At 33.2% G+C, this 27,304-nt stretch overlaps 1 protein-coding gene across 3 annotated transcripts in view; it reads left to right on the forward strand.

Annotated features, from left to right (window-relative positions):
* The window catches only part of FGF14 (fibroblast growth factor 14), an 872,990-nt gene that overhangs the window by 670,859 nt on the left and 174,827 nt on the right, over nt 1-27,304 (forward strand). For 2 of the 3 annotated variants that reach the window (XM_044667191.1, XM_044667192.1), the window contains exons 2-3: nt 14,740-14,850; nt 26,791-26,894. In XM_044667191.1, the coding sequence (XP_044523126.1) occupies nt 14,740-14,850; nt 26,791-26,894 (215 nt within the window). The remainder of the gene's footprint in view (nt 1-14,739; nt 14,851-26,790; nt 26,895-27,304) is intronic. The other variant, XM_044667193.1, reaches the window with a different exon arrangement.

The following is a 27,304-nucleotide window of genomic DNA, read 5'->3' on the forward strand; positions in this document are numbered from 1 at the left end:
TACTAGTTAGAGAGCTTCAAAAATTCAGCTTAGGTGCAGGACTCCTGTTATACATACCAACTTCTACTCCTGCCTAAAGGCTTCTTGGGCTGGCCTAATACCATCTACCACTCTTCCCCTGCACTGCAGCAAGCCCCTTTGCATTACAAAGCAAGAGTTTGTACTTATTGAGAGAAGAATTATATTGAGAGTTTACATATATATGTATATGCATATACATATATATATATATACACACATATAGTTTGTATATATAGAGAGAATGAGTGAGAGTGAGAAAGAGAAAGTGAGAGTGAGTGAGAGAGGAGTAGGGATAGTGATGGAAGCTAGGTGGTATAATGGATAAAGCACCAGACCTGAAGTCAGGAAGACTTCTCTTCATTAGTTCAAATCTGGCCTCAGACACTTACTAGCTGTATGCCCATAGGCAAGTCACTTAACCTATGGCTTCCATTCCTTATCTATGCAATGAGGTGGAAGAAGATAGGATAAACCACTTTAGGATCTTTGCCAAGAAAACCCTAAAATGGGGTCATGAAGATTTGGGTGTGACTGAAATGATTGAATAACAACAAAGGTAGAGTGATGGATGCACAAAAAAGAAAAAATAAGAGTGTCAATAAAGCCTTTAAAATTGTGCAGAAAGGAGGACACTTGGAAGTAGACACCAACAAGCAGAACAGAGTTGGTACTTCCAGGTTACATTTTATATATACTTCCTAAAAATGCTTTATATAATAAGAGGTTTGTTATTTTATATACAACATTTGTAATATATGAAGCTATTTTAACATGTGACAAGTTCATAAAAAAAAGAAAATTAAAAATAGAAAAAAGTAGATTTAGAGCCTAGTTGTCTGGATGGCAATTTGGAACCCTAAAGGGTAGTAAAATACTGTCTGCCCTTTGATCTAGCCATACCACTGCTGGCTTTATATCCCAAAGAGATCATAAGGTAAAGGACTTTTAAAAGGATTTATTATTTGATTACTGAAATAACAGGGAGCCATAAGAGTTTAATAGAGTAGGGGAATTAAATAGTTAGAACTGTCCTTTGGGAAAATCACTCTGATAACTATGTTGAAAAGTGAAAGATCTTCATAAGCTTACCTGAAAAGACAACAAAATGAAAACCTTCTTAATACTGGAGAAAAGGGGCATCTGATCTATTTTTATTCATAACTATTGACTTTACTTTTATCAGTTACAAGGAGCTATATCTTATCTTGAGGGGCATCTAGGTGGCACAATGGACAGAAAGCTGAGCCTGAGTCAAGAAGATCCATCTTTATAAGTTCAAATCTCACCTTAGATACTTACTAGCTATGACCTAATGCAAATTACTTAACTCTATTTGCCTCCATTTTTCATCTATAAGATGAACTGGAGAAGAAAATGGCAAACCACTCTAGTATCTTTGACAAGAAAATCCCAAATGGAGTCACAAAGATTTGGACATGGCTGAACAACAAATACATTGTCTTTACCGAAAACCTTGAAACGGACAGATATTTCTTTCTTTGGATATTGATTGCATATTGTACAACAGAAGGAAGAGAATTCCTCCTTTCTGATTGTGGCCGTATGGAAGAATAAGTAGAGAACAGGGGCTGAGTATATAGTCAAATACAATATAAGAATTTAGGCTTGCATTAAAAAGGTAACAATGGAATTGTACTAGCTCTTCTTCAAAACCCCTCCTACCTCCAAAATGTGATCCTTTGAGCATCTAGTGGAGCACTTTAATTTTTGAGTGAGTGAGGAAATTGAAACCCAGAGAAGCAAAATGATTCGTCCAATTAGAAGCCTGGTTTATATAGAGCTCTTATGGATCATTCGTGGCTTTTGTCAACCAATCAAATTCATCTTTAAATCCCACTTCAAAAGCTCTTAGATGTTTGAAATTTAAAATACTTCTCTGCAAAGATTAGAAAAGATATACAAATTTTGTATGATGTATTCTCACCACAACTCTGAGAGAGGCAAGTAGGTTACAACTGTAATTAACCACCCTTTATGGAAAGCACTAAGCATTTTCTTGAAGGCAGTGTAAGTTAGCAGTGTACTGGGAAATAGAAATTATATAACTCCTTCATCTAATCACTCTCTTTGCCCTGCCATGGTTTCTGAAACTTTGTTTTAGTTGACATCTAAGCAGCATTACCTGAGTGCCTCAGTTAATAAAACTGTTTATAGCATCCATATATTTATCTGTTTAAAAACTTCATAGAGGCAGGTACATGGCTCAGTAGAAAGGGGGCAGGAGGTCTTGGGTTCAAATGTGAACTTAGATACTTCTTAGCGGTGTGACCCTGGGCAAGTCACTTAAAACCCCCATTGCCTAGCCTTTACCACTCTTCTGCCTTGGAACCAATACACAGTATTGATTCTAAGACGGAAAGTAAGGGTTTAAAAAAAAAGTAAAAAACAAACAGTATATTAATGTAACTAATTTAACTTTTCCCAAAGCTTCTTGAGCATTTTTCATTTTCCTTTTCTGTCTTCTTACCTGAACTGATGGTTTTGAAATGGTACCTCAGATTTATTTTAATTTATATTTCTCCAGTTAATAGTGACCTCAAGCATTTCTTTTATATTTCATATTGAAAGCTTTGGTTTCTTCCTCTTAAAACTACCTATTCATATCCTATGACAATTTATCAATTGTAGAATGACCCTATTTTTAAAATTAGACTCAATTCTCATTTGAGAAATTAATCAGAGAAATTGCCATTATTTTTCCCAGTTTCTCGATGTTCTTCTAATTTTCACTGCATTTGTTTTGTTTATGTGACATTTTGAAATTTTTGTGTAATCAAAATGATTATTTTACCTCCTGTGGTCCCTTTATCTCTTTTTTTTGGTCATGAAGTCTTTAGTTATCCATAGATTGGACAGTTACTTCCTTCCCAAATTTGATTAAGATATTATGCTTTTAATCATGTGCCCATTTTGAATTTACCTTATAATAAGAGGGCAAAATTTATTCTCTGTCTAATTTCTGCTAGACTAGTTTCCAGTTTTCTTGGCAGTTTTTGTCAAATAACAAATACCTGCACTTTGTTTGCTTTTTTTTGTGTGTGTACTTAAACTATTTTAGCAATCAAACTTTCTATTTCTTATCCAGTACCAAATTGTCTTAAATTTTCCATTTGAAATATAATTTGAGTATGGAACTGCTGGTCCTACTTTGGTCTTAGATTTTGAAGATGAATTAGAAGGGTCATTAAAATGAGGCAGAAATCTGGGAGTCTAAGGAATTATTCTAATTGTGTGGCTGCTCTGGGTGTACCTCCTCATTTGCCTGGATTTTAAGTTTAAAATGAAAAAAAGGTAGACTAGATAATCTCTAAAATAAAAAAAATCAATGGCACTTATTTTATGAAAGCAAATATTCATTTTGCTAATGGAATAATACTGAGAAGACTTTTATTAAACCTACAGAGATTAAACCTACTTCCTAGTACTTTTATTCAACTAAAAAAGTATTTTATCTACCTGTGCATTAGTTCATAGAATATTATTTTTATAAAAAAGATAACCTGCCAGAATCACTTCTATATTCACTCATTCATTTGATCATTTCCAAAATTCTCCTTTGTCTTTTAATGACTTATCAATTATAATATCTTCTTCTAAATGATGTTATGTTGCATATGACCTATAGTTGCTGAAGTACACTAAATTATAATTGTTGTGATCTTATATTTTTGGCTTTTTGCTTATCTGTTCCATTCTTGTGGAACTTTTTTTAAACCAGGATCATTTGTTTCCTCCATAATTAGCTATATGAAGAAACATAAAAACACCATGGAGAGACCCTTTAAGGTCAGCATAATCTTGAAAATAGTTTTTAAAAAAATTAGCTATTGGGAAATGGCTGAACAAATTCTGGTACATGATTGCTTTAGAATACTCTTTTTCTGAGGCAGCTGGGTGGCTCAGTGGATTGAGAGCCAAGTGTAGAGATGGGAGGTCCTAGGTTTGAATCTGGCCTCAGACACTTCCCAGCTGTGTGACCCCGTGCAAGTCACTTAACCTTCATTGCCTAGCCCTTACCACTCTTCTGCCTTAGAACCAATACACAATATTCATTCCAAGATGGAAGGTAGGGTTTTTAAAAAAATACTATTTTGCTATAATAAATAATAAATGAATGGTTTTAAAAACGGGAGGATTTACATGAACTGATGCAATGTGAAGTAGGCAGAGCCAGGAGAACATCATACACAGCAATATTGTAACAGTCATCAACTACGAAAGACATTGGTATACTAAACAATGTAGTGATCCACAATAATTTCAAAACAATCATGATTTAAAATCCTATCCACTTCCACAGAAAGAAATTATGTACTCTGAATGCAGACTGAAGCATACTTTTCTCATTTCCTTGCTTTTTTTTTCCAAAATATCTAATGTGGATATTTTTTTGCATGGCTTCACATGTATAATTGATATATTTGGCTTGTCTTCTCGTTTAGTAGGTAAAGGACAAGAGGAAGGGAAAAATTTGGTATTAAAAATGTGAAAAATACATCTTAAAATATACACATAATTTAAAAAATTAATTAGCTACTCTCATTGTTTTCACTTCTGCCAGTATAGTTTGATCTAATGAGTTTCTTGTCTACCAAGTCGCCATTTGTGATCAGTCTAATATGGTCTATTTGGACATCACATGTATTGCTCACTATCTCTATTGTCTAATTCTCCAAGCATCTTTTCACAAGACAGAGTGACTCCACTCTATTTGTCATTGCTCAGTTTCTGCACTTCATTTATCATGGATTCCCTCAGAACAGTTGTGGTCATTGTTTATTCTATTGCATGTTTGGTAAATATAAACTTCTTTTCTTTGCTATTTTTTTCTTCAGTAATTCTTTATTTTTCCCAATCATATGTAAAAATAAATTGGGCATTTATTTGCTAATTTATTTTGCTAATCCAAATTGTCTCCCTCCATTTTTCTTCCCTTTCCCATTCCTTGAGACATCAAACATAATGATATTGATTATGCATATAATATTAAATAAAACATACTTCCTTATTGATCATGTTGTGGAAGAAGACACATTTTAAAAAGCCATAAGAAAATAAAATGGAAAATGGTATACTTTGATCTTCATTCATATTCCATCAGTTATTTTTCTGGAGGTGGATGGCATTTTTCATCATTGGTCTTTTGGGATTGTCTTGGCTCATTCAGCTGCTAGGAATACCTAAGTCACTCACAGTTGTTCATTTCTGTTGCTGTGTACAATGCTTTCCTCGTTCAGATCACTTCACTTTGCTTCAGTTCATGTAAGGCTTTCCAGAATTTCCTGAAGGTATCCTAATTATCATTTCTTATAGCATAATCGTGTTCAATTATAATCACATGCCACAACTTGTTCAGTCATTCCCCAATCGAATTACCTCTGTTTCCAGTTCCATGCCACTCCCAAAAAGAACAGTAAATATTTTCATACAAATTCCTTTCCTTCTTTTTGGGATACAGACCCAGTAGTGGTCTGTTGCTAGATCAAAGGGTATTCACAATTTTATAGCCCTTTGGGTATAGTTCCATATTGCTCTAAAGAATGGTTGGATCAGTTTAAAACTCAATCAACAATGCTTTAAAATCCCAGTTTTCCCACATTCCATCTAATATTTATTATTTTCCTTTTCCATTGTATTAGCTAAATTGCTAGATGTGAGACTATACATCATAGTTTTTGCAATTTGCATTTCTCTGAACAATATTGATTAAAGCATTTTTTTTTCATATAACAATGGATAACATGGATTTCTTCATCTGAAAATACCTATTCATATCCTTTGATCATTTATCAATTGGGAAATGTCTTGTACTCTTATAAATTTGACTTCTATGTATTTGAGAAATGGGGCCATTGTCAGAGATACTTGCTATAAAATTTCCCCTGCAAATTTTCTATTTTCCCTTCTAATCTTGGTTGCATTGGTTTGTTTATATAAAAACTTTTTAATGAAATAAATATTAACCATTTTGTATCTGATAATGCTCTCTCTTGCCTAGTTATAAATTCTTCCCTCATCTATATATCTAACAGGTAGACTATTCCATGCTTTCCTAATTTGCTGATGATAGTACCCTCCCTTTACATCTAAATTATGTACCCATTTTGACCTTTTCTTGTTATAGGGCGAAAGGAGGTTGGTATACACCTAGTTTCTGTGAAATTATTTTCCAGGCTTCTGAAAATTTTTTGTCAACTATTGAGTCCTTTTTCCCTTTCCATGCTTTTTACCACCATTTTAATATATTGTAGTCAATACTGAGGAAATGAAAAATTCTACCTTGACCTTTTATTGTCAGTCACATCCTCATGCATCACAGTAGTACAAATGCCACTAAATATAATTTAACAGCCTATATAGCTTTTGACTGATTCTATATTCATGATGTTGTATTTATAATATTTTATTTTTTCAATTACATATAAAATAATTTTGACATTCAATTATTAAAATTTTGAGTTCTGAATTGTCCCCACCTCATTTCCCTAACCCCCAGAGAAGATAAGCAAGTTAATATAATTTATAAATGTGTAGTCATGCAAAGCATATTAGTCATGTTGTAAAAAAAAAAACAACAGACCAATTGCTTAGGCAAAGAGTATGCTCAGTTTTATAACACTTTGACCATAATTCCATATTGCTATCTGCAATATTTGGATCAATTCACAGGTCAGCCAATAGTGCTTTAGAATCACAATTCAATTCACATGCCCAACAACATTTGTCATTTTCTCTTTCTGTCATATTAGTAAATCTTCTACATGTGAGGAGATACTGCAGAATTATTATAATTTGCATTTCTCTAATCAATAAAGATATAGAGCATTTTTTCATATGACTATAGATATCTTGGGTTTTTTCATCTGAAAACAGCTTATTCATGTTTTGACATTTATCAATTGAGGAATGACATATATTCCCTAAAACAAACAAACAAACAAACAAACAAACAAAAAAACCCTTACCTTCCGTCTTAGAATCAATACTGTATTTTGGTTCCAAGGCAAAAGAATGGTAAGGGTTAGGAAATAGGGGTTAACTTTTTCTTACGTCTTATTTTGATTTTTGTAGATATCATCCCATGAAAGCCAATTCACATCTGTACCCTCTGGTCATGTACTATTCTTTTAATGGCCATAATAATGATAAAATTCTTAGTAATTATTAATTTCATCTACTCATGTAGGAATGTAAACAGCTTAATCTTATTGAATGTTTTATTAATTCTCTTTTTTTGGTTACTTTTTTCCTGGTTCTTTTGAGCCTTCTATTTGAAAGTTAGATTTTCTGTTCAATTCAGTTCCTTTTATAAAAATGCTTGAAAGCCCTCTATTTTATTAAATATCAATTTTTCTCCAATTCTACTTTTTAAGAAAATGTTTTCTTCAGTCAGATTTTGTACCACTTTTCCAATTGGCCAATTCTACTTTTCTTTGCTTCATTTCTACTTTCATTTGCTTCAATGAATTTTATACCTTTTTATGATATCTCTATCTCTAAATTATGTTTATGAATATATTTGCCTATGTTTCTAAATAATTTATCTATATATTTATGTTTCTAGACATGCAATTTTATTGTATCTTCAACTCTCATTTTTATCTTTACTCCTTTTTTCACATTCTATCAAACTACCTTTACAATGAGAACAAATTATAAAACTTTTCCTTTATATCATGATTTAAATTATTTTTCTTTTTCTTCAAATAACGCTTAGTGATTTCTTTATTACTTATCTTTATATGTTTCAATTAAGTAACTTAGTGGATAGAGTGCCAGGCCTGCAGTCAGGAAGATCTGGTTCTGAATCCAGCCATAGACACTTAGTAGCTATGTGATATTGGGCATTTTACTTTTTTTTTACTGCCTTAGTTTCCTTAATTATAAATTGGGAAATAATGTCACTTAAACTCCAGCGTGATTTTAAGAATCAAATGAGATATTTGTAAAACACTTTCAACCTACTATATAAATTCTAGTTATTATTATTATTATCAATATTATTTTCTTCATCAGTTTTTGCTTATCTCTTTCTTTGAAGAAATAATGATAGCTGAATACATGTTTTGTTTATTTGACCACTTTGATTTCAGATTTGACTGCATATTATATCTATCCATATCTACATGTATATCTAAACCTATGGAGACCAATATAGCCTCATGGCCAACTTCACTCTACTCAATTGTCTTAAGGGACTACTACAATATAGATCGAATAAATTTTCTAATATATGATATATTCTAACCAAATTCTACTACTATTTGTTTCTTAGTCTTTTCCTATATGCATGCATTCATGTAGACTGTCCCCAGTGTTTACAGTGAAGTCCTCCCATATCTCAGAGCTCTTTTCACTGGATTACCATCATCACATTGTATGGTGCACCCACAGAATTTAGCCTTGTCTATTCCACACAAGAGAAATTTAATTAACACTTACTGAACTGAACACTTGCTTTATTGTACATCACAGTGTTACTCTATCTAGGTCTTTTAACTAGAGTAAAATTCTAGGTTACCAATCTTTTCTAAAATGGGTAATGACAACTATCCTCATTCTTTAGTTACATAGTTTGCTATAGAGCTCTCCAAAATACCAACTATTTAAACATATGAATAATCTTCACAGGATTGACTGCTTTCACTTCATATAGAAGAAGGTAGCTAGGAGAAGTAGAACTGCAGAGTGCCATGCCTGGAGTCAGGAAGACTCATTTTCATGAGTTCAAATTTGTTCTCAGACATTTACTAGCCATGTGACCCTGGACAAGTCACTTAATCATGTTTGCCTCAGTTTCCTCATCTATAAAATGAGCTGGAGAAAGAAATAACAAACCACTCCATCTTTGTCAAGAGACCCCAAATGTGGTCAAAAAGAGTTGGAAATTACTGAAATGACTGAACAACAAAAATTGGGTTATTCTGATCTTTATGATTTTTCAAAAAAATCATATCTTTTTATTATTATCTTTTTATATAGTCCTGATCTCCCAAATATTTTTCTTTTAAAGCACTTTACCAAAGATTTATTCATTCTCACTTTTATTGTATAACTGCTTTCTTTAATGGTCTAACCTCAATTCCTAATCCAGAAACCACTTCCCCTATTCTGTTCCACTGCCAAAAAGCCTTGTCATCTTTGGATCCAGTACATTCCATAAGGTTTTTAAATGGTGACCCACTTAAAACAATGTTTCTTTAAGTCATCCAAATAAAGCAGATAAAGTACTGTTAGGAAGATGAAGCCACAATGAAAAATATAGGAAATTTGTAATTTCCTAGCTAGGGAATAAACTACCTTCCCTCTTAATATTTCTATATCATAATTTTGCTTCAGATTTATGTTATTCTTTAAATCCTAATAAGGGAGAATAATTCGTTGAAATGGGAAGATATCAGATAGTAACCTCAGGTAAGTTTCTACCCTATCATTCTCTGCACTGTACCTACCATTTCCCCCATCAAATGATGGCTTATTTCATTCTGCTTGCTGTATGCATGGTTTGTGGTACTGGTCTGTATATAAAAAATTCCTAGTTACTTTTCTATCCTCAATATTTCCAAACCCCTGTAGAAGAGCTAGAATGTTCCAGGGCATTGCCTTGGGCATATGGGAGTTAAATTTCTTGTTTAGAACTACACAATAAATATGATTTAGCTAGAGGCAGAATTTGAAAACAAGTCTGCAGGACTCCAAGCACAACTTTCAGTCCACTAACTGATGCACCTTTCATTATTCAATTTTTTCAGTCATATCCTTCTCTTCCTGATCCATTGAGATTTTCTTGGCAAAGATAATGAAATGATTTTGTTTTTTCTCCCCCTATAGCTCGTTTTACAGATAAAGAACTGAGGAAAATAGTGTTTCATGACTTTCCCAGCATCACATAGGTATTAAGTGTGTGAGGCCACATTCAAACTCAGGAAGATAAGACTTTCTGTCACACCAAATAGGTGCTCTGCTAATTGATGTTCTCTCTGACAATGATTTTTGTTGGGTGTTTTTCTCCTTTTTTCCATACTTGAGTTCCTCAGTGTAGAGAACTACCAGTGTAGAAAGTCTCTCTACTAAAGGAATGATCATTTTCTCTGAAACTATCTTGATAATTTTTTTAGTGATAAGCTAAGAAATCCTCTAGATCTCTATTGCTCTATATACCATTTTTGTAAGTAGTCTGTACGTAGAACAATAGCAATTTCCATAAACATTCTTTCCTCCTTTGAACTATTATAGGAAAAGTTAAGTTAAGGTGTATAAATTTGCAGATGGACAGCAGAGTGCAGGATTCTGGAATCCTGGGAAGAGCTGCTGTTGTTGGAGAGAGACATTTGGGCCTTGAGGCTGGGGCTTTTCTCTCTGAGGTTTTGACCTGAGGAGATTGGCTATTTCCCTGTGGTATTTTACTGCCTTATGTTTCCCATCCTACCTGCTGCTCCATTATCCTGTGGCTGTGTTTGTTATCTGCTGAGTTCCTATGGTGATCTGAGACATCTGACATCATATTGTCTAGACCCAGTCTAGATCTTTTAGATCTTGGTCCATCTTTGGGCTCTGTCAAACTTACACACAGACCCTTTCCTTAAAATCATCAAAGAGGGGTTTAGTGTTAGCTTAGCTGAGTACAGGAATTTGGGGTTAGATAGGAGAGGAGTAGAGTAGGAAAATCACTCAGAAGAAATCTCTGTGAAGAGATATTTAGATCTGGGGAGGTGTAGGTAGTTAACATTAGAGTAAGTTTATCCAAATCCCTTTTTTAACCTTTCCCTTGTTAATTAAACCAACTGTTATTTCATATTTTAGTAGTCTGTGTGTGTCATCTCAGTGTCTGCCTCTGCCTTCACTGGGTTTGGGTGACCTTCCCGAAATAGTATAATTTTCTGTTACTGGTCCTAATAAAACATCTAACACATCTCCTTAATCCACCAATATTTCAGTTGGCTGAGCCAGAGGGACTGAACTTAGGGTTAGTTTTCCTATAATACTACTATAAAGCTTTTAATTTGTCCCCCACACACTTTCCTTGCCTGGATTTTCATTTTGAATTTAGTTGAGCCAAAAGTTGTCACTAGAAAACCTGATTTTTATGAGTTCCTCAGTCTTTGAGTTTTAACTGTAAATAGTATTCTCTCTGTATCATTAAGCAAAACAAGTACCAACTCTCTTATTTCTTAATCCATTTTTATTTGCATGTTTCATGTTGTTCTAAAACAGAAAGTAAGTCTGTCTTTTGATATGCCTGGTTCTAAAATACTTCAATTCTAGCTCTTAATGAAAACATCAAAGCAAATTTAAACAAAGGCATTTTATTTTTTAACTATGTTAGAATTGTCTGGCATAGAAGAACAGAAAAGAATTCCAGTAGGACTCCATCCTAATTATAATAGTTTTTTTTTCAGGAGCTGCTGCACCAAAATTGAAACATGTAGGCTGCATCTGATGAAAGGGCAATTTTAGCATCTTTCTAGTTCTTCAGATTACTTTGGAGTCTTCCATTTTTTCTGGATGATATCAAAGTGGAATTTGAAGGTACAAGATCATTTGGACTCATTACAAACCAATCCCTTCAAATTCTGATCCAGTCTGGACAACAATTTTATAACACTCACATCTATGCCTAAAGGTCTAAAAGAAGTTTAGATAGAATATAAGGGATTTTGGTGAAACTTCTTATAAATTAATTTCCTGTTGTTATTTCATGAAAACCTGTGTGGAAGAAGACTGGGAATTGAGGATTTTAGCAAAGTCAATCAAGCTAGAATTTGAGGAGAGAACCATAAGATTTAAAATTGGAAATTTCAGAGATCATCTGCTTGGGACTCCTCTTTTTATAGATAAAGAAATTGGACTAGAGGGGTTAGGTCATTGTTCAGTTTCACACAGGTAGTAAATATGAGAGAGTGTAGTTGAAGTCTATTCCTCTGAATCCAACTTCATTACTTTTTTTTTGCCATACGCACAATTTAAAATAACATATTTCATCCTATTGTGATTTTATGTTTTAATTCATATGGTTAGATATTTCAATCCCTGAATAAAAGAATACTAAGTGACTTTAATTTAGCTCATTCAAAGTTCATGTTCTGGTTTGTTGCTCTAAGAATTTTGATTATATCATTACCCCCTACTAGTCATATTACAAGCCGGAAGAATAGAAGTGGCTAAGTCAATGTGTTTTCCTAAAGTGTAGGTAGTACTTGTGAAATGTGGGAGGTTGACCTATAGATGCATATTTTTTTTTAAATCAAGCTTTGTGGATGTCCTACTTAAATGAAGTCAGACAGGATTAGGTAAAATGTTACAAGCAAGCTATAGAAGTGGGTTAAGTCAAAACTTCCAATGCTAAAAAATAGCATTTTTTTTACAACTCTTTTTGTGTTATTTGGTCAATCAGTAATTCTACATAATTTCTGTTTCCATTAATCTCAATGGTCTGCAGGAGCCTATCTCCCTTGTTGACACTGTCTGTTTTTAAAAGATCCCCCTTAGAACACCTGTCTATAATCATTGTCCTTGCTGTTTGGCCTTGCTGTACATATAAATGATCCACAGTCTTACTACAGAATGGTTCTGTACCCCCCCATAGTGCTATTCCTAGGGCAAGTGGAGGGTGATGAGGAGGAACAACACATGGGGAGTATTTGGCACTAAAATAAGCTGACATAAACATAAGAAATTCCATTCATTGTAAGAAATTGAAGTATTCCTGAACTAAAATATTTCTGTTAATTGAACTCCTTAAGATGTTGCTCTTGGGTTAACAGTGTATTATAGTAATGATGAATATTCAAAAGGAGATCTGTAGTAATTTTTTAAATTGCCACAATTATGATTTTTTTTCAAGTTCTCACAGGATAAAGGGAAGCTAATGCTTGATACTATGCTATTAGCCCACTATTAATGCAAAAAAGATTTATAAAATGTGATGATGATAGCTTCGAAGAGATTAAAAGTTGATCTGTTTTAAGTTGTTAGTAAATCTTTTTAAAAAAAATTTATTGAGAATGTAAATGACATCTTCAGTTTGTCAATTATAAGAAATGAGAAAAATCATTGTCTCAAAAACCTTATAACTTGGAACAGTTCACACATGTTTTATTTCTATGGGTTCATAATTCTTTATATAAATATGAGAAGTTTCATTTCATCATTGTTTTGTAAAACAGTCCATTTAATTGGTCATTTAACATCACATTCAAATTAATATACCCCTTTTTGATGGTGTTGAAAGTTCCTTGTTATTTTGAAAAGCATTGTGATGCTCAAGTCAACTAGAATAATATTTGGACTGAAAAAAAAGAAATCCTATCAAGACCTGGGTCACTTTACTCTGATCTATAAATGGAGAGAAGACAATATACAAAAACTAACATGCAGTGATTTGCAAGGAAGCATTTTTTTACTTTACCAAGAAGGTAACAACTGACTTATTATAATGTATAGGGATATTAAAGATTTTTGTAATGGGTTGACACTCCAAAAATCTGTTCTCATAAGGAAGTATTCCTGTCTCTCATTTGTTCTTTCCCTCCCCTTTTTATCACCCATTGAGCACCCAATGTGATTTCTGCCTTATATAATTTCACCTTAGTTATTCTTGATTTGTTATTTTAAAATATTCCCCACCTCAGAACTTGTGTACTAGAGGAAAATTACATCAGAGGTAGTCAGTTCTAGTTCTTTTTTTTTAAGTCTTTACCTTCCATATCGAATCTATTCTATCTATTTTAAGACAGAAGAGTGGTAGGGGCTAGGCATTTGGAGTTAAATGACTTGCCTGGGGTCACACAGCTGGGAAGTGTCTGAATTGAACCCAGTTTCTTCCAACATCAGGCCTGATGCTTTGTCTAACTGTGCTACCTAGCTGTCTCTGGTCAGTTCTATTTTGTAGGTAGGTAGCAATAACTTGACCACAAATTGACCATTGTTGGGCTAAAAACGTCCTTAGAGAGTTGTAGATTTCTCTTGAATATTTCTGAGGAGTGTGATATAAAGCAAGATGAATCTTAGTGCCAGAGGACAATGCCTGTCACATGATGAAAAAATTCAGTTCTAAAATCACATTAAACCTAGAAATATCAACAGGGGCTTTTTTGTTGTAACTCATTCTATATTTTTATTTGGAATAACCATCAGCTTTTAAAATAGCAATGGAATACCATTGAAAGTATGGCTGTTCGATTGATTATACACTAACATCTGGGAAGATAGCGCTGGAAACAATTCATATGCTTAAAAGAGGCCTGATATTTATGCCAATTAGGAAAAGAAATCTCATTTTTCCCATTATGAAATACAAAATTTCATAGGTGATAAATGTCTTCCCTGTGGGAAAATCTTTTCCTTTGTCTTTTAGAAAATTTGAATTCAAATCTTGTCTTTGATAATTTTTAGATTTATTATTTTGGCCAATACATGACTGCTTTGTTTTTTTAGTTTCTTCACCTGTAAAAGGAGGGAATTGGTCTTTTTTACTTCTGAGGACTCTTCTAGTTCTAAGCTTATTATTCTATAATAAGTCAAATTAGTATATTACCAATGGCAACAGAAATCTAGAAAAATACTAAACATGTTATTTCTATAGAATATCCTGTTACACCAAAATATTATTAATAACAATAATAAAATAGAAAAGAAATAAAATGAAGAAATATTTTAATATTGTGAGGCTTATTATAAACTATGTTTGCCTTTCAGATCCCCAGCTCAAGGGTATAGTGACCAGGTTATATTGCAGGCAAGGATACTACTTGCAAATGCACCCCGATGGAGCTCTCGACGGAACCAAGGATGACAGCAGTAATTCTAGTAAGTGAAAATTGTAGGAATTTACTTAACAAAGCTTGTAGACATTGTCATTCAGCCACAAAGATACAGCCTTCTCTAAATGTTTTTCTAATTTAGGTATATTGACTTATGTTTATTAACTTCAATAATATGTTTCCTATTAATATATATATTTAACTATTTTCGTGAAACTGAAGGAAAAAGAATATAGAAAGAGAATAGAATCTCTACAGTTTGAGGTGCTTTTAGAAGTAGAATCTCTACAATTTGAGGTGCTTTTAGAAGTAGAATCTCTACAATTTGAGGTGCTTTTAGATGGAAGTATTCAATTTTTTTACTTAGGTAATTGCCACTTCCAAAATCAAATGACTACTCATTCATTTTCAAAAGGAACAAATATATGATTATAATCATTCCAAATTATGTAGCTTTTTAATTCATTATTCCTCTTTAATGCTGAACTACAGTGCCAAACTTCTGAAGGTGCCTAGGCACAGTGAACATTTATCAGATATAGTTGTGTTAGATTTTAGAATCATAATGTTTCAAATTGTTTGTTTTAAAAAGCAATGGCAATAGGGCAGCTGAAGTGTCTCAGTGAATTGAAAGCCAGGTCTACAGACAGGAGGTCCTAGGTTCAAATCTGGCCTCAGACACTTCCCAGCTGTGTGACCCTGGGCAAGTCACTTGACCCCCATTGCCTTACCCTTACCACTCTTCTGCCTTGCAACTGATAAGGAGTATTGATTCTAAGATGGAAGATAAGGGTTAAGAAACAACAATGGCAAGCTGTATTTCACCTTCTAAGGAAAATTTAAGCATAGAAGATTTTATTCTAAGCAACACTTTTACATCTATACTCTGAATAATCCATAATTTAATGGATGTGGAGACTTTCACACCCATGGTATACAGTCACCTATGGTTCTGATTGTAACGCTTTCAATATTTTATTGTCCAAGAAAATCCCTAATCATCTGGTGACTGACTTTCGGAATATAAACACTCCATATAGAGGTAGTCTTATCTTTTGATTTCAGACACACAGTCTCTTCATAAGCTAACACTTAAAACCTTTATAGCCTAGTAAGTTCTCCCAAATGTGTATTCTATTGCCAATAACTTTAAAGACCAAGATTTTTCCCCCATACCATGATTAGACATTATGATAGAATCTTAGAACATGTCTGAACCATGCAGCTCTTAGGAGGTATGAGAGTTAAAATAGGAGTTTTGACAAAACAAGAGAGCAGCTTTTAATAATTTAAGTTTTTATGAGAATATAGTAGAGTTATAAATTTATATTATACCTTTAAGCCAAAGAAAACTTCTAGCAGCTTTTAACAATTAACAATTTAGTTTTATTAAAATAGAGATAGTAAAAGAATATAGTAAAATTAATATAGTAAAGGAATGAAATATAGGAAAGAGATAGAGAAAGAAAATTTCCTAATGTCTATACTAGTTATCCTATAACTGCCTATAACTACTATCTAAAATTGCCAATATCTACCTATAACTGCCTATAACTACCACTAATAATGACCACCCCTAAAAGTTGTAACCCAATCCAGCCCAATCAAAACCAACCTAATGTTTAATCCAACCCCAATCTGTCAACGAAGATCAGCCACCTTCCAAAAAGCTCAAGGAAGGGAAAAAACCTAATAGCCTAAACCAAAAGTCAAAAACCAAAAAGGCAAAAAGTCCTCTAAAGGCTAAAACTAAAAGCCTTCTCAGTGAGCTCAGGCCAGCCTTTATATTCCAGCAACTAAACACCAACCACCAACTAATTGCCAAACCACACCACCAGCAGCCAACCTCCAAAGACCAACTCACGCCCAGCAGCCAATTTCCTGTCAGCAACTGACAGACCACAACTGTCAGCAACTGGCCCCCCATAACTGTCAGCAACTGAAAGGCCAACCAAATGAGCCTTGGCCCCTTTTATAACCTCCTCCTACCTCACTTCCTATTTCTATGGTTTCTCCTTCCTGTCTCTATGGTTTCTACTTCCTGTCACTGTGGGTTGGTTAATCTTTATACATGTCTATGGTAAGAGGACCCCCAGGTCCCCCTTTAAATAAAAAAAAAAGAATAAAAATTCTTTTTTATAGGGGATAAAAATGAATTCCATTTACTTGCCATAGTGGATAACAACATAAATTTCCAAAAAACATATTGGTAGAATGAAACTAAAAGAATTAAGGAAGTGAGAGCCATACTCATTTTAATCAACTTACTAATTACAAACTATTTAGCAGCTATTATATAACATTATATTACATATAAAACCATATACCAAATTTAATTTTTAAATGTCCTGAATTTCTTTTTCTTTTTTTATGAAAAGAAACTTTCTTTGTTTAAGAGTACCCACTTTCATTTTTGTACTTCTTCATATATTCATCTTAGTAAGTATCTCTTTCTATCACACATTTCTGTGTACTCACATTTTTTTATTTTTCCTTTTTCTGTCTATTCTAGTGTCTTTTTCATCCAATTTTTTAATTTATTCCCAAAAGATATATTCCTTTTCCAGTTTTGAAGGGTTTTTAAGGCATAAAATAAGTATTTATTCCTGATTTTTAGTCCTGGGAAGCACCAATAAAAAATGATTGGAAGTGGGAGTGAATATTTTTATCCACTTTTACCTTTTCTCAAGAGCACAGAATCATACTACTAAACTTAGAGTAAACTACTCTACCTGAGAATTAATAATTGTGTTTCCATAGCCATTCTTCCTAATCTTTGAAGACTCAATATTATTATTAATATACATTGTGATATGTTACTAAGCTCCTGTGTAATCAACCACCTTACTTTTTTAAGCTATGTGAATTTATGAGTATTTATTCACTCTTTTGGTCTACAACCATTTCTTCTTCATTCATTAAATGGGATAACATTCTGAAAAAATGTCAAGTCATAATACTGATCTTCTTTTTTTGTAACTTAATTTCTTTTCCTTCATTTCCTACTTAATTTTCCTATGTGCTTCTCTATTTTGATTTATTCTATTCAAAAGTCCCTTCTGACATGACCTTTCTTCTGTTGACATCCAATTTTTTACTTTTCTGTAACATATTTCCATTTTCTTGCCTCTGCTATCCTATGTTAGGTAATAGTAAAAGTGAAGAACTGCCAACTATAGGAAGAAAAAGATTTTCTTTTTATTAAATATTTCAGTCATAATTATCTGTCACAATTTTATTCCCTCTCTTATCTATCTATCTATCTATCTATCTATCTATCCATCTATCTATTTGTATTTTAAATTTCATCTTTTCCTCCATGTTCTATCCATTTTCCTTATATTCCTATTCAGATGAGGCCAATGTCCTTTTCTTATAGCTGACTAATTTAGAGACCATTCAGTGCTAGTCTTTGGAACAGCTTGACTTTCTTCTTTGATCTTTAAGTTCTACATAAATATCCCTTAGAGAATGCCCAAGGTATTTTTGAAGTGCAGTGTGTAGAGCAGTGGTCCCCAAACTTTTTTGGCCTACCGCCCCTTTTCCAGAAAAAAAATTACTTAGTGTCCCTGGAAATTAATTGTTTTTTAAATTTTAATAGCAATTAATAGGAAAGATAAATGCACCTGTGTCCATCACCACTCCCCTGGATCACTCCAGCACCCACCAGGGGGTGGTGATGCCCACTTTGGGAATCACTGGTGTAACGCATGGCTAGTTAATTTTTCATGATGATAGTATGTAAGTTTTTCAGGATGGGAAGATAAAAGCAACTTCTGGTTTCCAAACTTTGATGTTAAATTTATTGGATCTTCTTCAACCTGTCATCCTTTACATGGTAGAGTAATTATCTGTATAATATAAGTCACATGCACTGGCAAAACTTATTGGCATGTACAACATATATGCATACTGTCAGCATTCCTGAAAGGATCAGTTTACCTTAAATGAACAAATACTTTGCAGTGGTATTTCCCTCTATTTTCTAATTCACTGTGATAAGCTGAATGATTAAAGTATTGTTAATATTTATAATGCAAAAGTGGATATAGTAGTCATCAAAAAGCAAAAAGACAAAAGTGTAGAATGATCAGTTTTCCTAAACTTGGTTGTTTTAATTGAAAACATTTTGAAGATGCAACCATAGGTGTTTATTCATATACATTTAATAATAGAAGGCAGGATCCTATTTATCATACCAGTAATTGAAGTAGATTAATTGAAAAATGAGTTTGAGGATATGTTAGTCCCCTTTTCTAAGTATTATGTCTTAGCCATTTTATGAATGACATTTTTTGTCTGATAACCCCCTTTATTCATGGAAAGGCTAATAGGGAATGACATTTAGAGTTAGGTAAAAATTTAGAGTCCTGATGAAATAGACAGTAATAGACAAAATAAAATTCCAGTGGAATTCTTTGGAAGGTCCCATTCTTAGGTGGTCCGCTTTGCTACATTTGTCTGTTCTCTCCCTCTCTTCCTTGCTTCTTATTCTGCCCAGAAAAGCTCTCTGAAACTTGTTAGTTCTGTCATCTCATATGTAATAGAGTTTTATATGATCTATAAGTTGATCTTATATATCAGAAAACCCTCTACAGCAACAAACAGTCTTTTATAACACCATTTGCCAACAGAAAGATCTAGGTAAATCATACCTTAGTTAAACTTAACTAGTAAGAACTTAAAGTCCTCAAAGAATTTGGTCATATTTCTTATAAAGTTTCTATCCATCTTAGTTAAACATATCAAAAGAATCTATGAGCTATAGAGAGGGTAACATAATACACCTTATTTCATATACATTAGTGTTTTTATAAGCTTTAATAATGTAAAACTGTATTAAACCTTGGAAATTTTAGGTGTATATGTGTTTATACATACATCTGAAACATCCTTTCTCTTTGTCTCTCTGTCTTTCTCAGTCTCTGTCTCTGTCTTTCTCTGTCTCTCTCTGTATATATTTATACACACATACATGTTCTAAGCAACACACATATTCTAAGAAATGCATTTTATTTTAGAGAAGGAAAACCCAGAGATACATCCTTACTTTTTTCTTGAATTTATCACTGAATATAAAAAGACTTTCTTGGATTTCCAACTAATAGATTTTTATTTTCCTTAAACTTTACTCTAGAGATTTTCTTCAAACCTTCTATATGGTGAATACACAGATGGCAGCTATGCTGCTGTTTTGGAGCCATTTTCCCTCCTGCTATTGACATAATATTTGTAGAAAAAGAACAGGGAAAATTAATGTAGAAAAAATTATATTAACACATTCAAGAGAATATGGTAGAAGTAGGGCAATCTCTGAAATGTTTGAAAATGATGTGTTTTAGGACAAAGTAGTAAAAACTATTAAATCAAAAATATCTAACTATTCTAGACTCTAATTTTTGAAATAAGCAAAAAATTCTTATTTGTTTTCTGACACATACAAAAGCTTTATAAAGCAAAGTTTTCTTGTTAAGGCTGAATTATCTTTCACAATAAATTAAGTTCATTTTTACAAAGTATACTTCATTCATGCCCAATGCTTCCAGAGAATAATAATATGTGTACATTTTTTGACAATTAATTGAGCATAGTACAGTATAATGGTCATCCACAAATAATCAACATCATAGGAATTAGTTCTAAGTTAGTCACTAAGTGTTCATTAGCAGATAAGTCAGCCAACAAGCATTTATTAAGTGCCTTCTATATCTTAAATTTTATGCTAGAAGAATGTGCTTTTTTCAAAAATCATAATCTATAAAATCCATATTGATTGCAATTCAGATAAATTTTAATGAATCAAAATGGCCCCAAGAAACATTATCAATCATGATTGCATAATCAAAGGTGTATTTAATGAAAAATAGCACAATATATCAGATAGTGAGAACTAGCTTCAAAACCTGGATGACCTAATTTTAAGTACCACCTCTGACATATACTAGCTCAGTTCCCCTGGACATGCAGTAATTCTCTTACGTGAACATTTCTCAATTTGCTTACAATTCTTTTTGGTTTGACCTTGTAGTTGAGGATTTTAATGAGTCCTTATATGAGGAAGGACAGGAGATGATCTTTAAAGGATAAAATCCAATCATAGATAAATGACATTTAACCTTTTATTAAAAATTAAAATATCACCAAGTTAATAGAATTATGAATGAATCTATTCTATCCACTAAACTCCTAACGGACTCTAGGATATGATCTTGATATGACTTCGTTACTTCTTCCCATACCAAGCACGCTGGGAAGTCTTTCTTTTAGGGGTTTGAAATGATTCTAGCAGTTTTATAGTCACATTAGCTGAGAGCAATAACAAAGTCATTCAATATCAGCACTTATTTTCTAAAAAATCATGGGGTAATTTGGCAGCATAGGGTAGAGCAGATAGAGGTGCTGTAATTTCATTGGTGTTGGAAACTCTCAAATAAGAAAGTTTCCTTTATCATGGAAGATAGTTTTCTTCTCTTAAAGTTAGTATTTTAGCATTGTTTATAAACACTGAAAGGTTAAACGAACTGTCCACAGTCACAAATCCAGTGTGTATCAGAATCAAAACTTGAACCAGGTCTTCCTGGCTTTGAAAAACTTTTTCTATCCATTGTACCACTCATTGAATTATACTGTCTCAATTTTAGGGAAAAACTCATTATTTATATTTCCATAAATGCTCTTCTATCAATCCACCTATTCAGTAAATAATACTTATATAAAATTTTAAGTTTTTCAAAGTGGTTTTTATGCTGTCTAATGTAATCCTCATGACAATATTGTAAGGGAGATATTATTATATGATTATTTCCATTTTACAAATTAGGAAACTGAGGCTAAGAAAGGGATTAAGTGACTTGCTCAGGGTCACACAGCTAATTAAATGTGGGAGAGTATATTTAACTCATGTCTTGCTAATTCCAATTATCTGGCATCCAATATTATATATCCAACAATACTAATTCTTTATCCACTATGCCACCTGGAATCAGGAGGACCTGGGTTCCAATCTGACCTCAGATATTTCCTAGCTGTGCAATCTGGAGCAAGTCACTTAGCCCCAATAGGCCCTAGCCCTTGCTACTCTTCTGTCTTATAATTAATACAAAGACAGATGGTAAGGTTTTTTTTTAAGCAACAATTAGAAGTGAACAGAAAGCAACTGCATGGGTTAAGATTGGGAAAGGAGTGGAACAAGGCTATTTATTGACACCTTATTTATTTAACTTATATATAGAATACTTGGTGCAAAATTCCAGGTTGGACAAATTAAAAGCCAGAATTCATGTTGCTTGCAGAAATATAAAAAGTCTCAGATATGCAGCAAATACCATGGAAGAAAGAGAAGAAGAATTAGAAGCTTCTTGATAAAGAGGAGAGTGTAAAAACTAACTTGAAGCTTAACATAAAACCAAAAAACAAAAAACTAAGATCATGGCCTCCTGGCAAATAGAGGAAGAAGAAATGCTGAAAGAACATTGCAGGTAGTGACTGCTGCCATGAAATTAAACAATGTTTGCTCTTTCAAAGGGAAGCAATGGCAACTCTGGACAGCAAACTGAAATGCTGAGACATCACCTTGTCAACAAAGATTCATATGGTCAAAGCTATGGTTTTTCCAATATTAATGTATGGTTGTGAGAGTTCAATTATAAGGAAAGATCAGTGCCACAGAATTGACTCTTTCCAATTGTGGTGCTAGAAAGATTTCCATAGTTCCTTTGATAGCATTTAGAGATCAAATCAATCAATACTTAGAGAAATTAATTGAGTCCATTCATTAGAAGGATAAACACTGAAACTGAAGCTCAAATACTTTGACCACAGAATCAGAAGACCAGAGTCATTGGGAAAGATTCTGATATTGAGGAATATTGAAGATAAAAGGAGAAAGGAATGAAAGAGGATGAAATGGTTGTATAGTATCATGGAAGCAATGAATATGATCTTGGATAGACCTCAGGAACTAGTATGGCCTGGCATGCTATAATCCATGGAGTCACAAAGAGTCAAACTACTGAATGCCTGAATAGAGCCATACATTAATCTAAAATTTCTCAAATATATATTCCCAGGTTTCTTCACTTTGCTTGAGCTTCAAGAGTTTTTTTTTTGTTTTTTCCAACTAAAGATAAAGTAACTATATTTAATCAACACCATTTTTTCTTTGCTTGGTAACTGACATTTCTACTGCATAACTAGAAGAATCACAAAATTTTAAACTGTCGAACTGTGAAAATCGCATAGGATTTAGGATTCTGAGGAAATGATGTTGGTTAGTTAACACTCACTATGACCTCTTAGAACTTCCCTAAAAGTAGTATGTTTTTAAGTTCATAGATCTCTCAGATATCTTTCTACATATATGTATACATGTTTACTTTATGTGGCATACATTTAAATATGTCTGCATATATCCACATACATACCACAGCTCAAATTAATTTTGGTATGGCATTATATATAAGATAAGTCTTCCTTTAAACCTTGTGTCACCAAAGGGGATTATTTCTAGAAATTTTGAAATTAGCTGGTGACGCAGTTGATAGAGTGTTGGGCTGGAGTCAGGAAGACCTGAGTTCAATTCTTAGGCTATTACTTGTATTCATCTGGACAAGTCATTTAATCTTTCTTTACCTCAGCTTCCTCAACTTAAAATGGAATTAATAATAGCATCTACCTTGCTAGGTAATTTTATGAGGATCAAAAAAGATAATATTCGTAAATAATGTCTCTACTATATAAATTCTCTTCCTTTCCCTTCCCTTCATGTTTTTTTCCCTTCTCTTCTCTAGAACAGGTAGTTAAGTAAGAAGTGATGGATTATAACAGTTAAAAAACATTTAAGTCTCAAATTTTATATTTAAATTCATATTTAGAAGTAAATTTTTAAATAATGACATAATGTGATAGAAGGAATACCTGATGGTTATCAGGAATCTTCAGTTTTAGTTCTGCTCCTACTAATTCTCTGGCCCTGGACAAATCACAACTTCCCTGGGCTTTGATTTGCTTATCTTACAGAATGAAGGGATTGGTCTGAATGATCTCAGAGATTTCTTCCAGTTCTAAAGATTTATGATTTTATGACTATATTTAGATTTGAAAATATATTCCAGAGAAGTGGTTTCTTGAAGAATCATAGGAAAATATTGGTATTTTTTCTAACAAAAGAAAAGACTGACTAGGTTTTTGAGCTGTTTCTATTTTTATCAATTCAATAAATAATGCTTTGTATTCCATCAGAGTACTCAGATTTTCAGAATTTCCTAATAATAAAAAGAAAAAAAATTAAAGTTGTGTTAAAATAAGCACATTAAACCTTATGCCTGCTCTGTAGATACATATAAGTATTGAGAATGGGTCAGAAGAGTAACAGAATATTCTGCAGTGTTGATTTGCATCTCTATTATATAACACAAAACCAGTTATTTCTGTAGGAAGTATTTTTCTTTATGAGCATTTTAGGCATTTGAATCAAAGGATTAGGTATCAAAAATATCCAACTCTTGTAAATTGTATAAAATCCTATATCTTTATACAACTACCTTTTGGATGTACTTCAATGGATATCCCATAGACATCTTGAAATAAATAAATCAAAAATAGAACTTATCTTTGTCTCATATCCACCCTGCTCTCAATTTCATTTGGAGTCATCACAATTCTTCCTGTCACTCAGATAGCCATAAGCAGAGTTATACTTAATTTCCACATCTGTCCCTTCTCTCCACTCAAAAGGATATCACATTCATTACTTCTTCCCAGGACTTTTACAATAACTTTTAGTTTTTTGCTTCAAACCTTTTTTTCATCATATCCACTTACCTTATCTTCAACCCACTCTAATCCATCTACTACACAGATGCCAAGGTGATATTCTTAAAGCCCAGGTCTGATTATATTATTCCCTATTCAAGAAGTTCCAGTGGCTACTTGTTGCTTTTTGGATAAAATAAAAACTCCTCTAATTAGCATTTAAAGCCTCATCCATTCTGGCTCCTAGGTGTATTTTCTAGGTGTATTTCCACAATATTCCCTTCTCTAGACTCTCCTTCACAACCAAATTGTTCTACTTGCTCTGCTTTTTACCCCACATTGCATTTCTTTTCTCCTTGCTTTTTGCTTCCTACCATGTCTGGAATGCTCTCTTCTTGCCTCTGTTACTTAAACTCAGTTCATATGATAGTTCCCACCTGGCCTCTGGTTGCTCAATTTTATCCTCTTCCACAGAAATTATTTGGAAGCATTTTTTCTATTTATATACATACATATGTATGTGTGTGTGTGTATATAGAATTCATAGAAACTAAATAGTGGAGGATATCTTTGTTTCCCCTAAGCCTAGCTCAGTGGCTTGGAAAAATTAGGCACTTGTTGAATGTTAATTGATTTGACATCATCTATTTTAATTAGGAACTTTTAAGTCTAATAGTATAAGATGAACATAGCTGATTTCTCTCATATCTTACCTTTCTCCTTTCTAGTGCCTGTCCTTCATTCAACACACATTTACTTCCTGCCTTATTTTTCTAGCAGCCAGACTTTTGACAGGATGTACCTATTGGTTCTCAGTAAAATCTTTGGGGATAAATGAATTAATGAAAAAGTGTTAATTAAGCATTAACTATGTACCATGTGCTAAGATACGTTCCTAGGGGACAAATAGAAAAGTGAGACTGTCCCTGTTTTCAAGAATCACAGTCTAACTGGAGGAGACAATATATTTCAGAGGGATTGGCTGAAGGTAGATAAAAAAGTCTGATGCTCTTGAGAGAGTAACTAACTGCAGGCTAAATGGTGAGGTCCAGGGAGCTTTGGGGTTCATATAGGTCACATGGAAATCCCTGGATCTCTTAAGAGCCTAGTGGTATGGCAGATGGTAAAGCCCAACTGCAGTGGTATATCAAATATGTAAGAAAGTTTTTAAAAATTGTGATTTATTTGATTGATATGAATTTGTTGTCCTTATGCAGGTTATTCCTTTGCTTCATAAGATTAAATGTATTATTTCCCTCTCTAAAATCAATATGACCCTATATTAACTGCTTACCTCCAAAACCAACTACCCCAATACAGGGTCACACTTAGATATGCCAATCCTCACTTTGAAAATCCATATTAATATGCAAATAATTCACATACCCTAATACTTCAGGATTCTTCAGAAGACACAGGATCACTTATGAGTGACTGATGGCCTGAGGTCAACAGAGTACTCAGTGCTTTCTTCCTCAAAGACAAAAAATAAAATAAAATTCCAATTTTCAAGTCAGTAAAATGGAATGAATATTTAGCCTTCTGGTTATTTTAAATGGCCAAGCATTATTAGCTCAGGTATCTGATTAGTTCTGCAAAGGCAAATTGCTTCAGCCCTGTGATTTTATCTGGCGCAGGGAACCCTCAGTGCAGAAATTCCCTGTGAAAGACAAATTAGTTGCAGGAATTATCTTTTTTTTTTCAGAAATTCACTGTCCTCCATTACAAAGACGAATGACATCTCTATAAAGCAATAGAAGTCTAATCACTTAGTTTTAATTACTTTCTTTTTCTGTTTTCTATGAGATTGTTCACAGTTGTTGTTTTCATTGAGTGCAGAGTGGTGTTAAAAAGTGAGATCTGACCTTCCCGATTGCAGCCTTGTTTGTATTTGTTAGCCCAACAGTTGTGCCATTAGTCAACTGTACTAGGGATGATTGCTAATTAGATTTACACACTGAGGCTTAAGTGCTAACTTTACCAGAGAAATACTCTCTTGATTTAAGATGATGAGGATGATAACCAGTGATTTAAATGGCAGAGATGATATTGGTGCGGATTCTACTAATAATACAATAGCCACAATAAGAATACATCTATTGATAATAACAAAAATAAGTGCTTTTTGAAGTTGGTATCATGAGCTATCTTGATTTTTACAAAGAAATGCCTAGTAATTGCAATGTTTTCCTTCTCCCTGCCCATCCATGACATATCACATTTATCTTTACAGCATTATTCAACCTCATACCAGTGGGACTTCGCGTTGTTGCCATGCAGGGAGTAAAGACCGGGTTGTATATTGCCATGAATGGAGAAGGGTACCTCTACACATCAGTAAGTAGCACACCATGGATCCTGGGATCGAATACCTCTATGTAAGATAACAAATACTGACAAAGCTCCATGGAGATTGATTTACCGTCAATGTCCCTGCAGGGTTTGGTCTTCATTGTTATCCTCTAAGCAGCTATTTTATTAACATCAGGTAAAATTATGTTCCTGGTAAGATGGTTAAATTCTGCTTTAATAGTGTTTTTTGATCCTCCATATTTTCCATATTAAAAACCAAATGAGGCAGCTTGCAACCAAATAAAGCAATCTGCAAACAGATGATATAATGATTACATTGTTATCTTTCATTTAGAATGGTCTTGTCAAAGGAAATTACATGCTCTGGCAGACAAATAAAACTATGTAGAGAACTCTGGTAAATGCTATAAAAGAGAAGGGTTTCCTGTGGCAAA

Source organism: Gracilinanus agilis, chromosome 3 (genome assembly GCF_016433145.1).
Source record: "Gracilinanus agilis isolate LMUSP501 chromosome 3, AgileGrace, whole genome shotgun sequence".
Lineage (NCBI taxonomy): Eukaryota > Metazoa > Chordata > Mammalia > Didelphimorphia > Didelphidae > Gracilinanus > Gracilinanus agilis.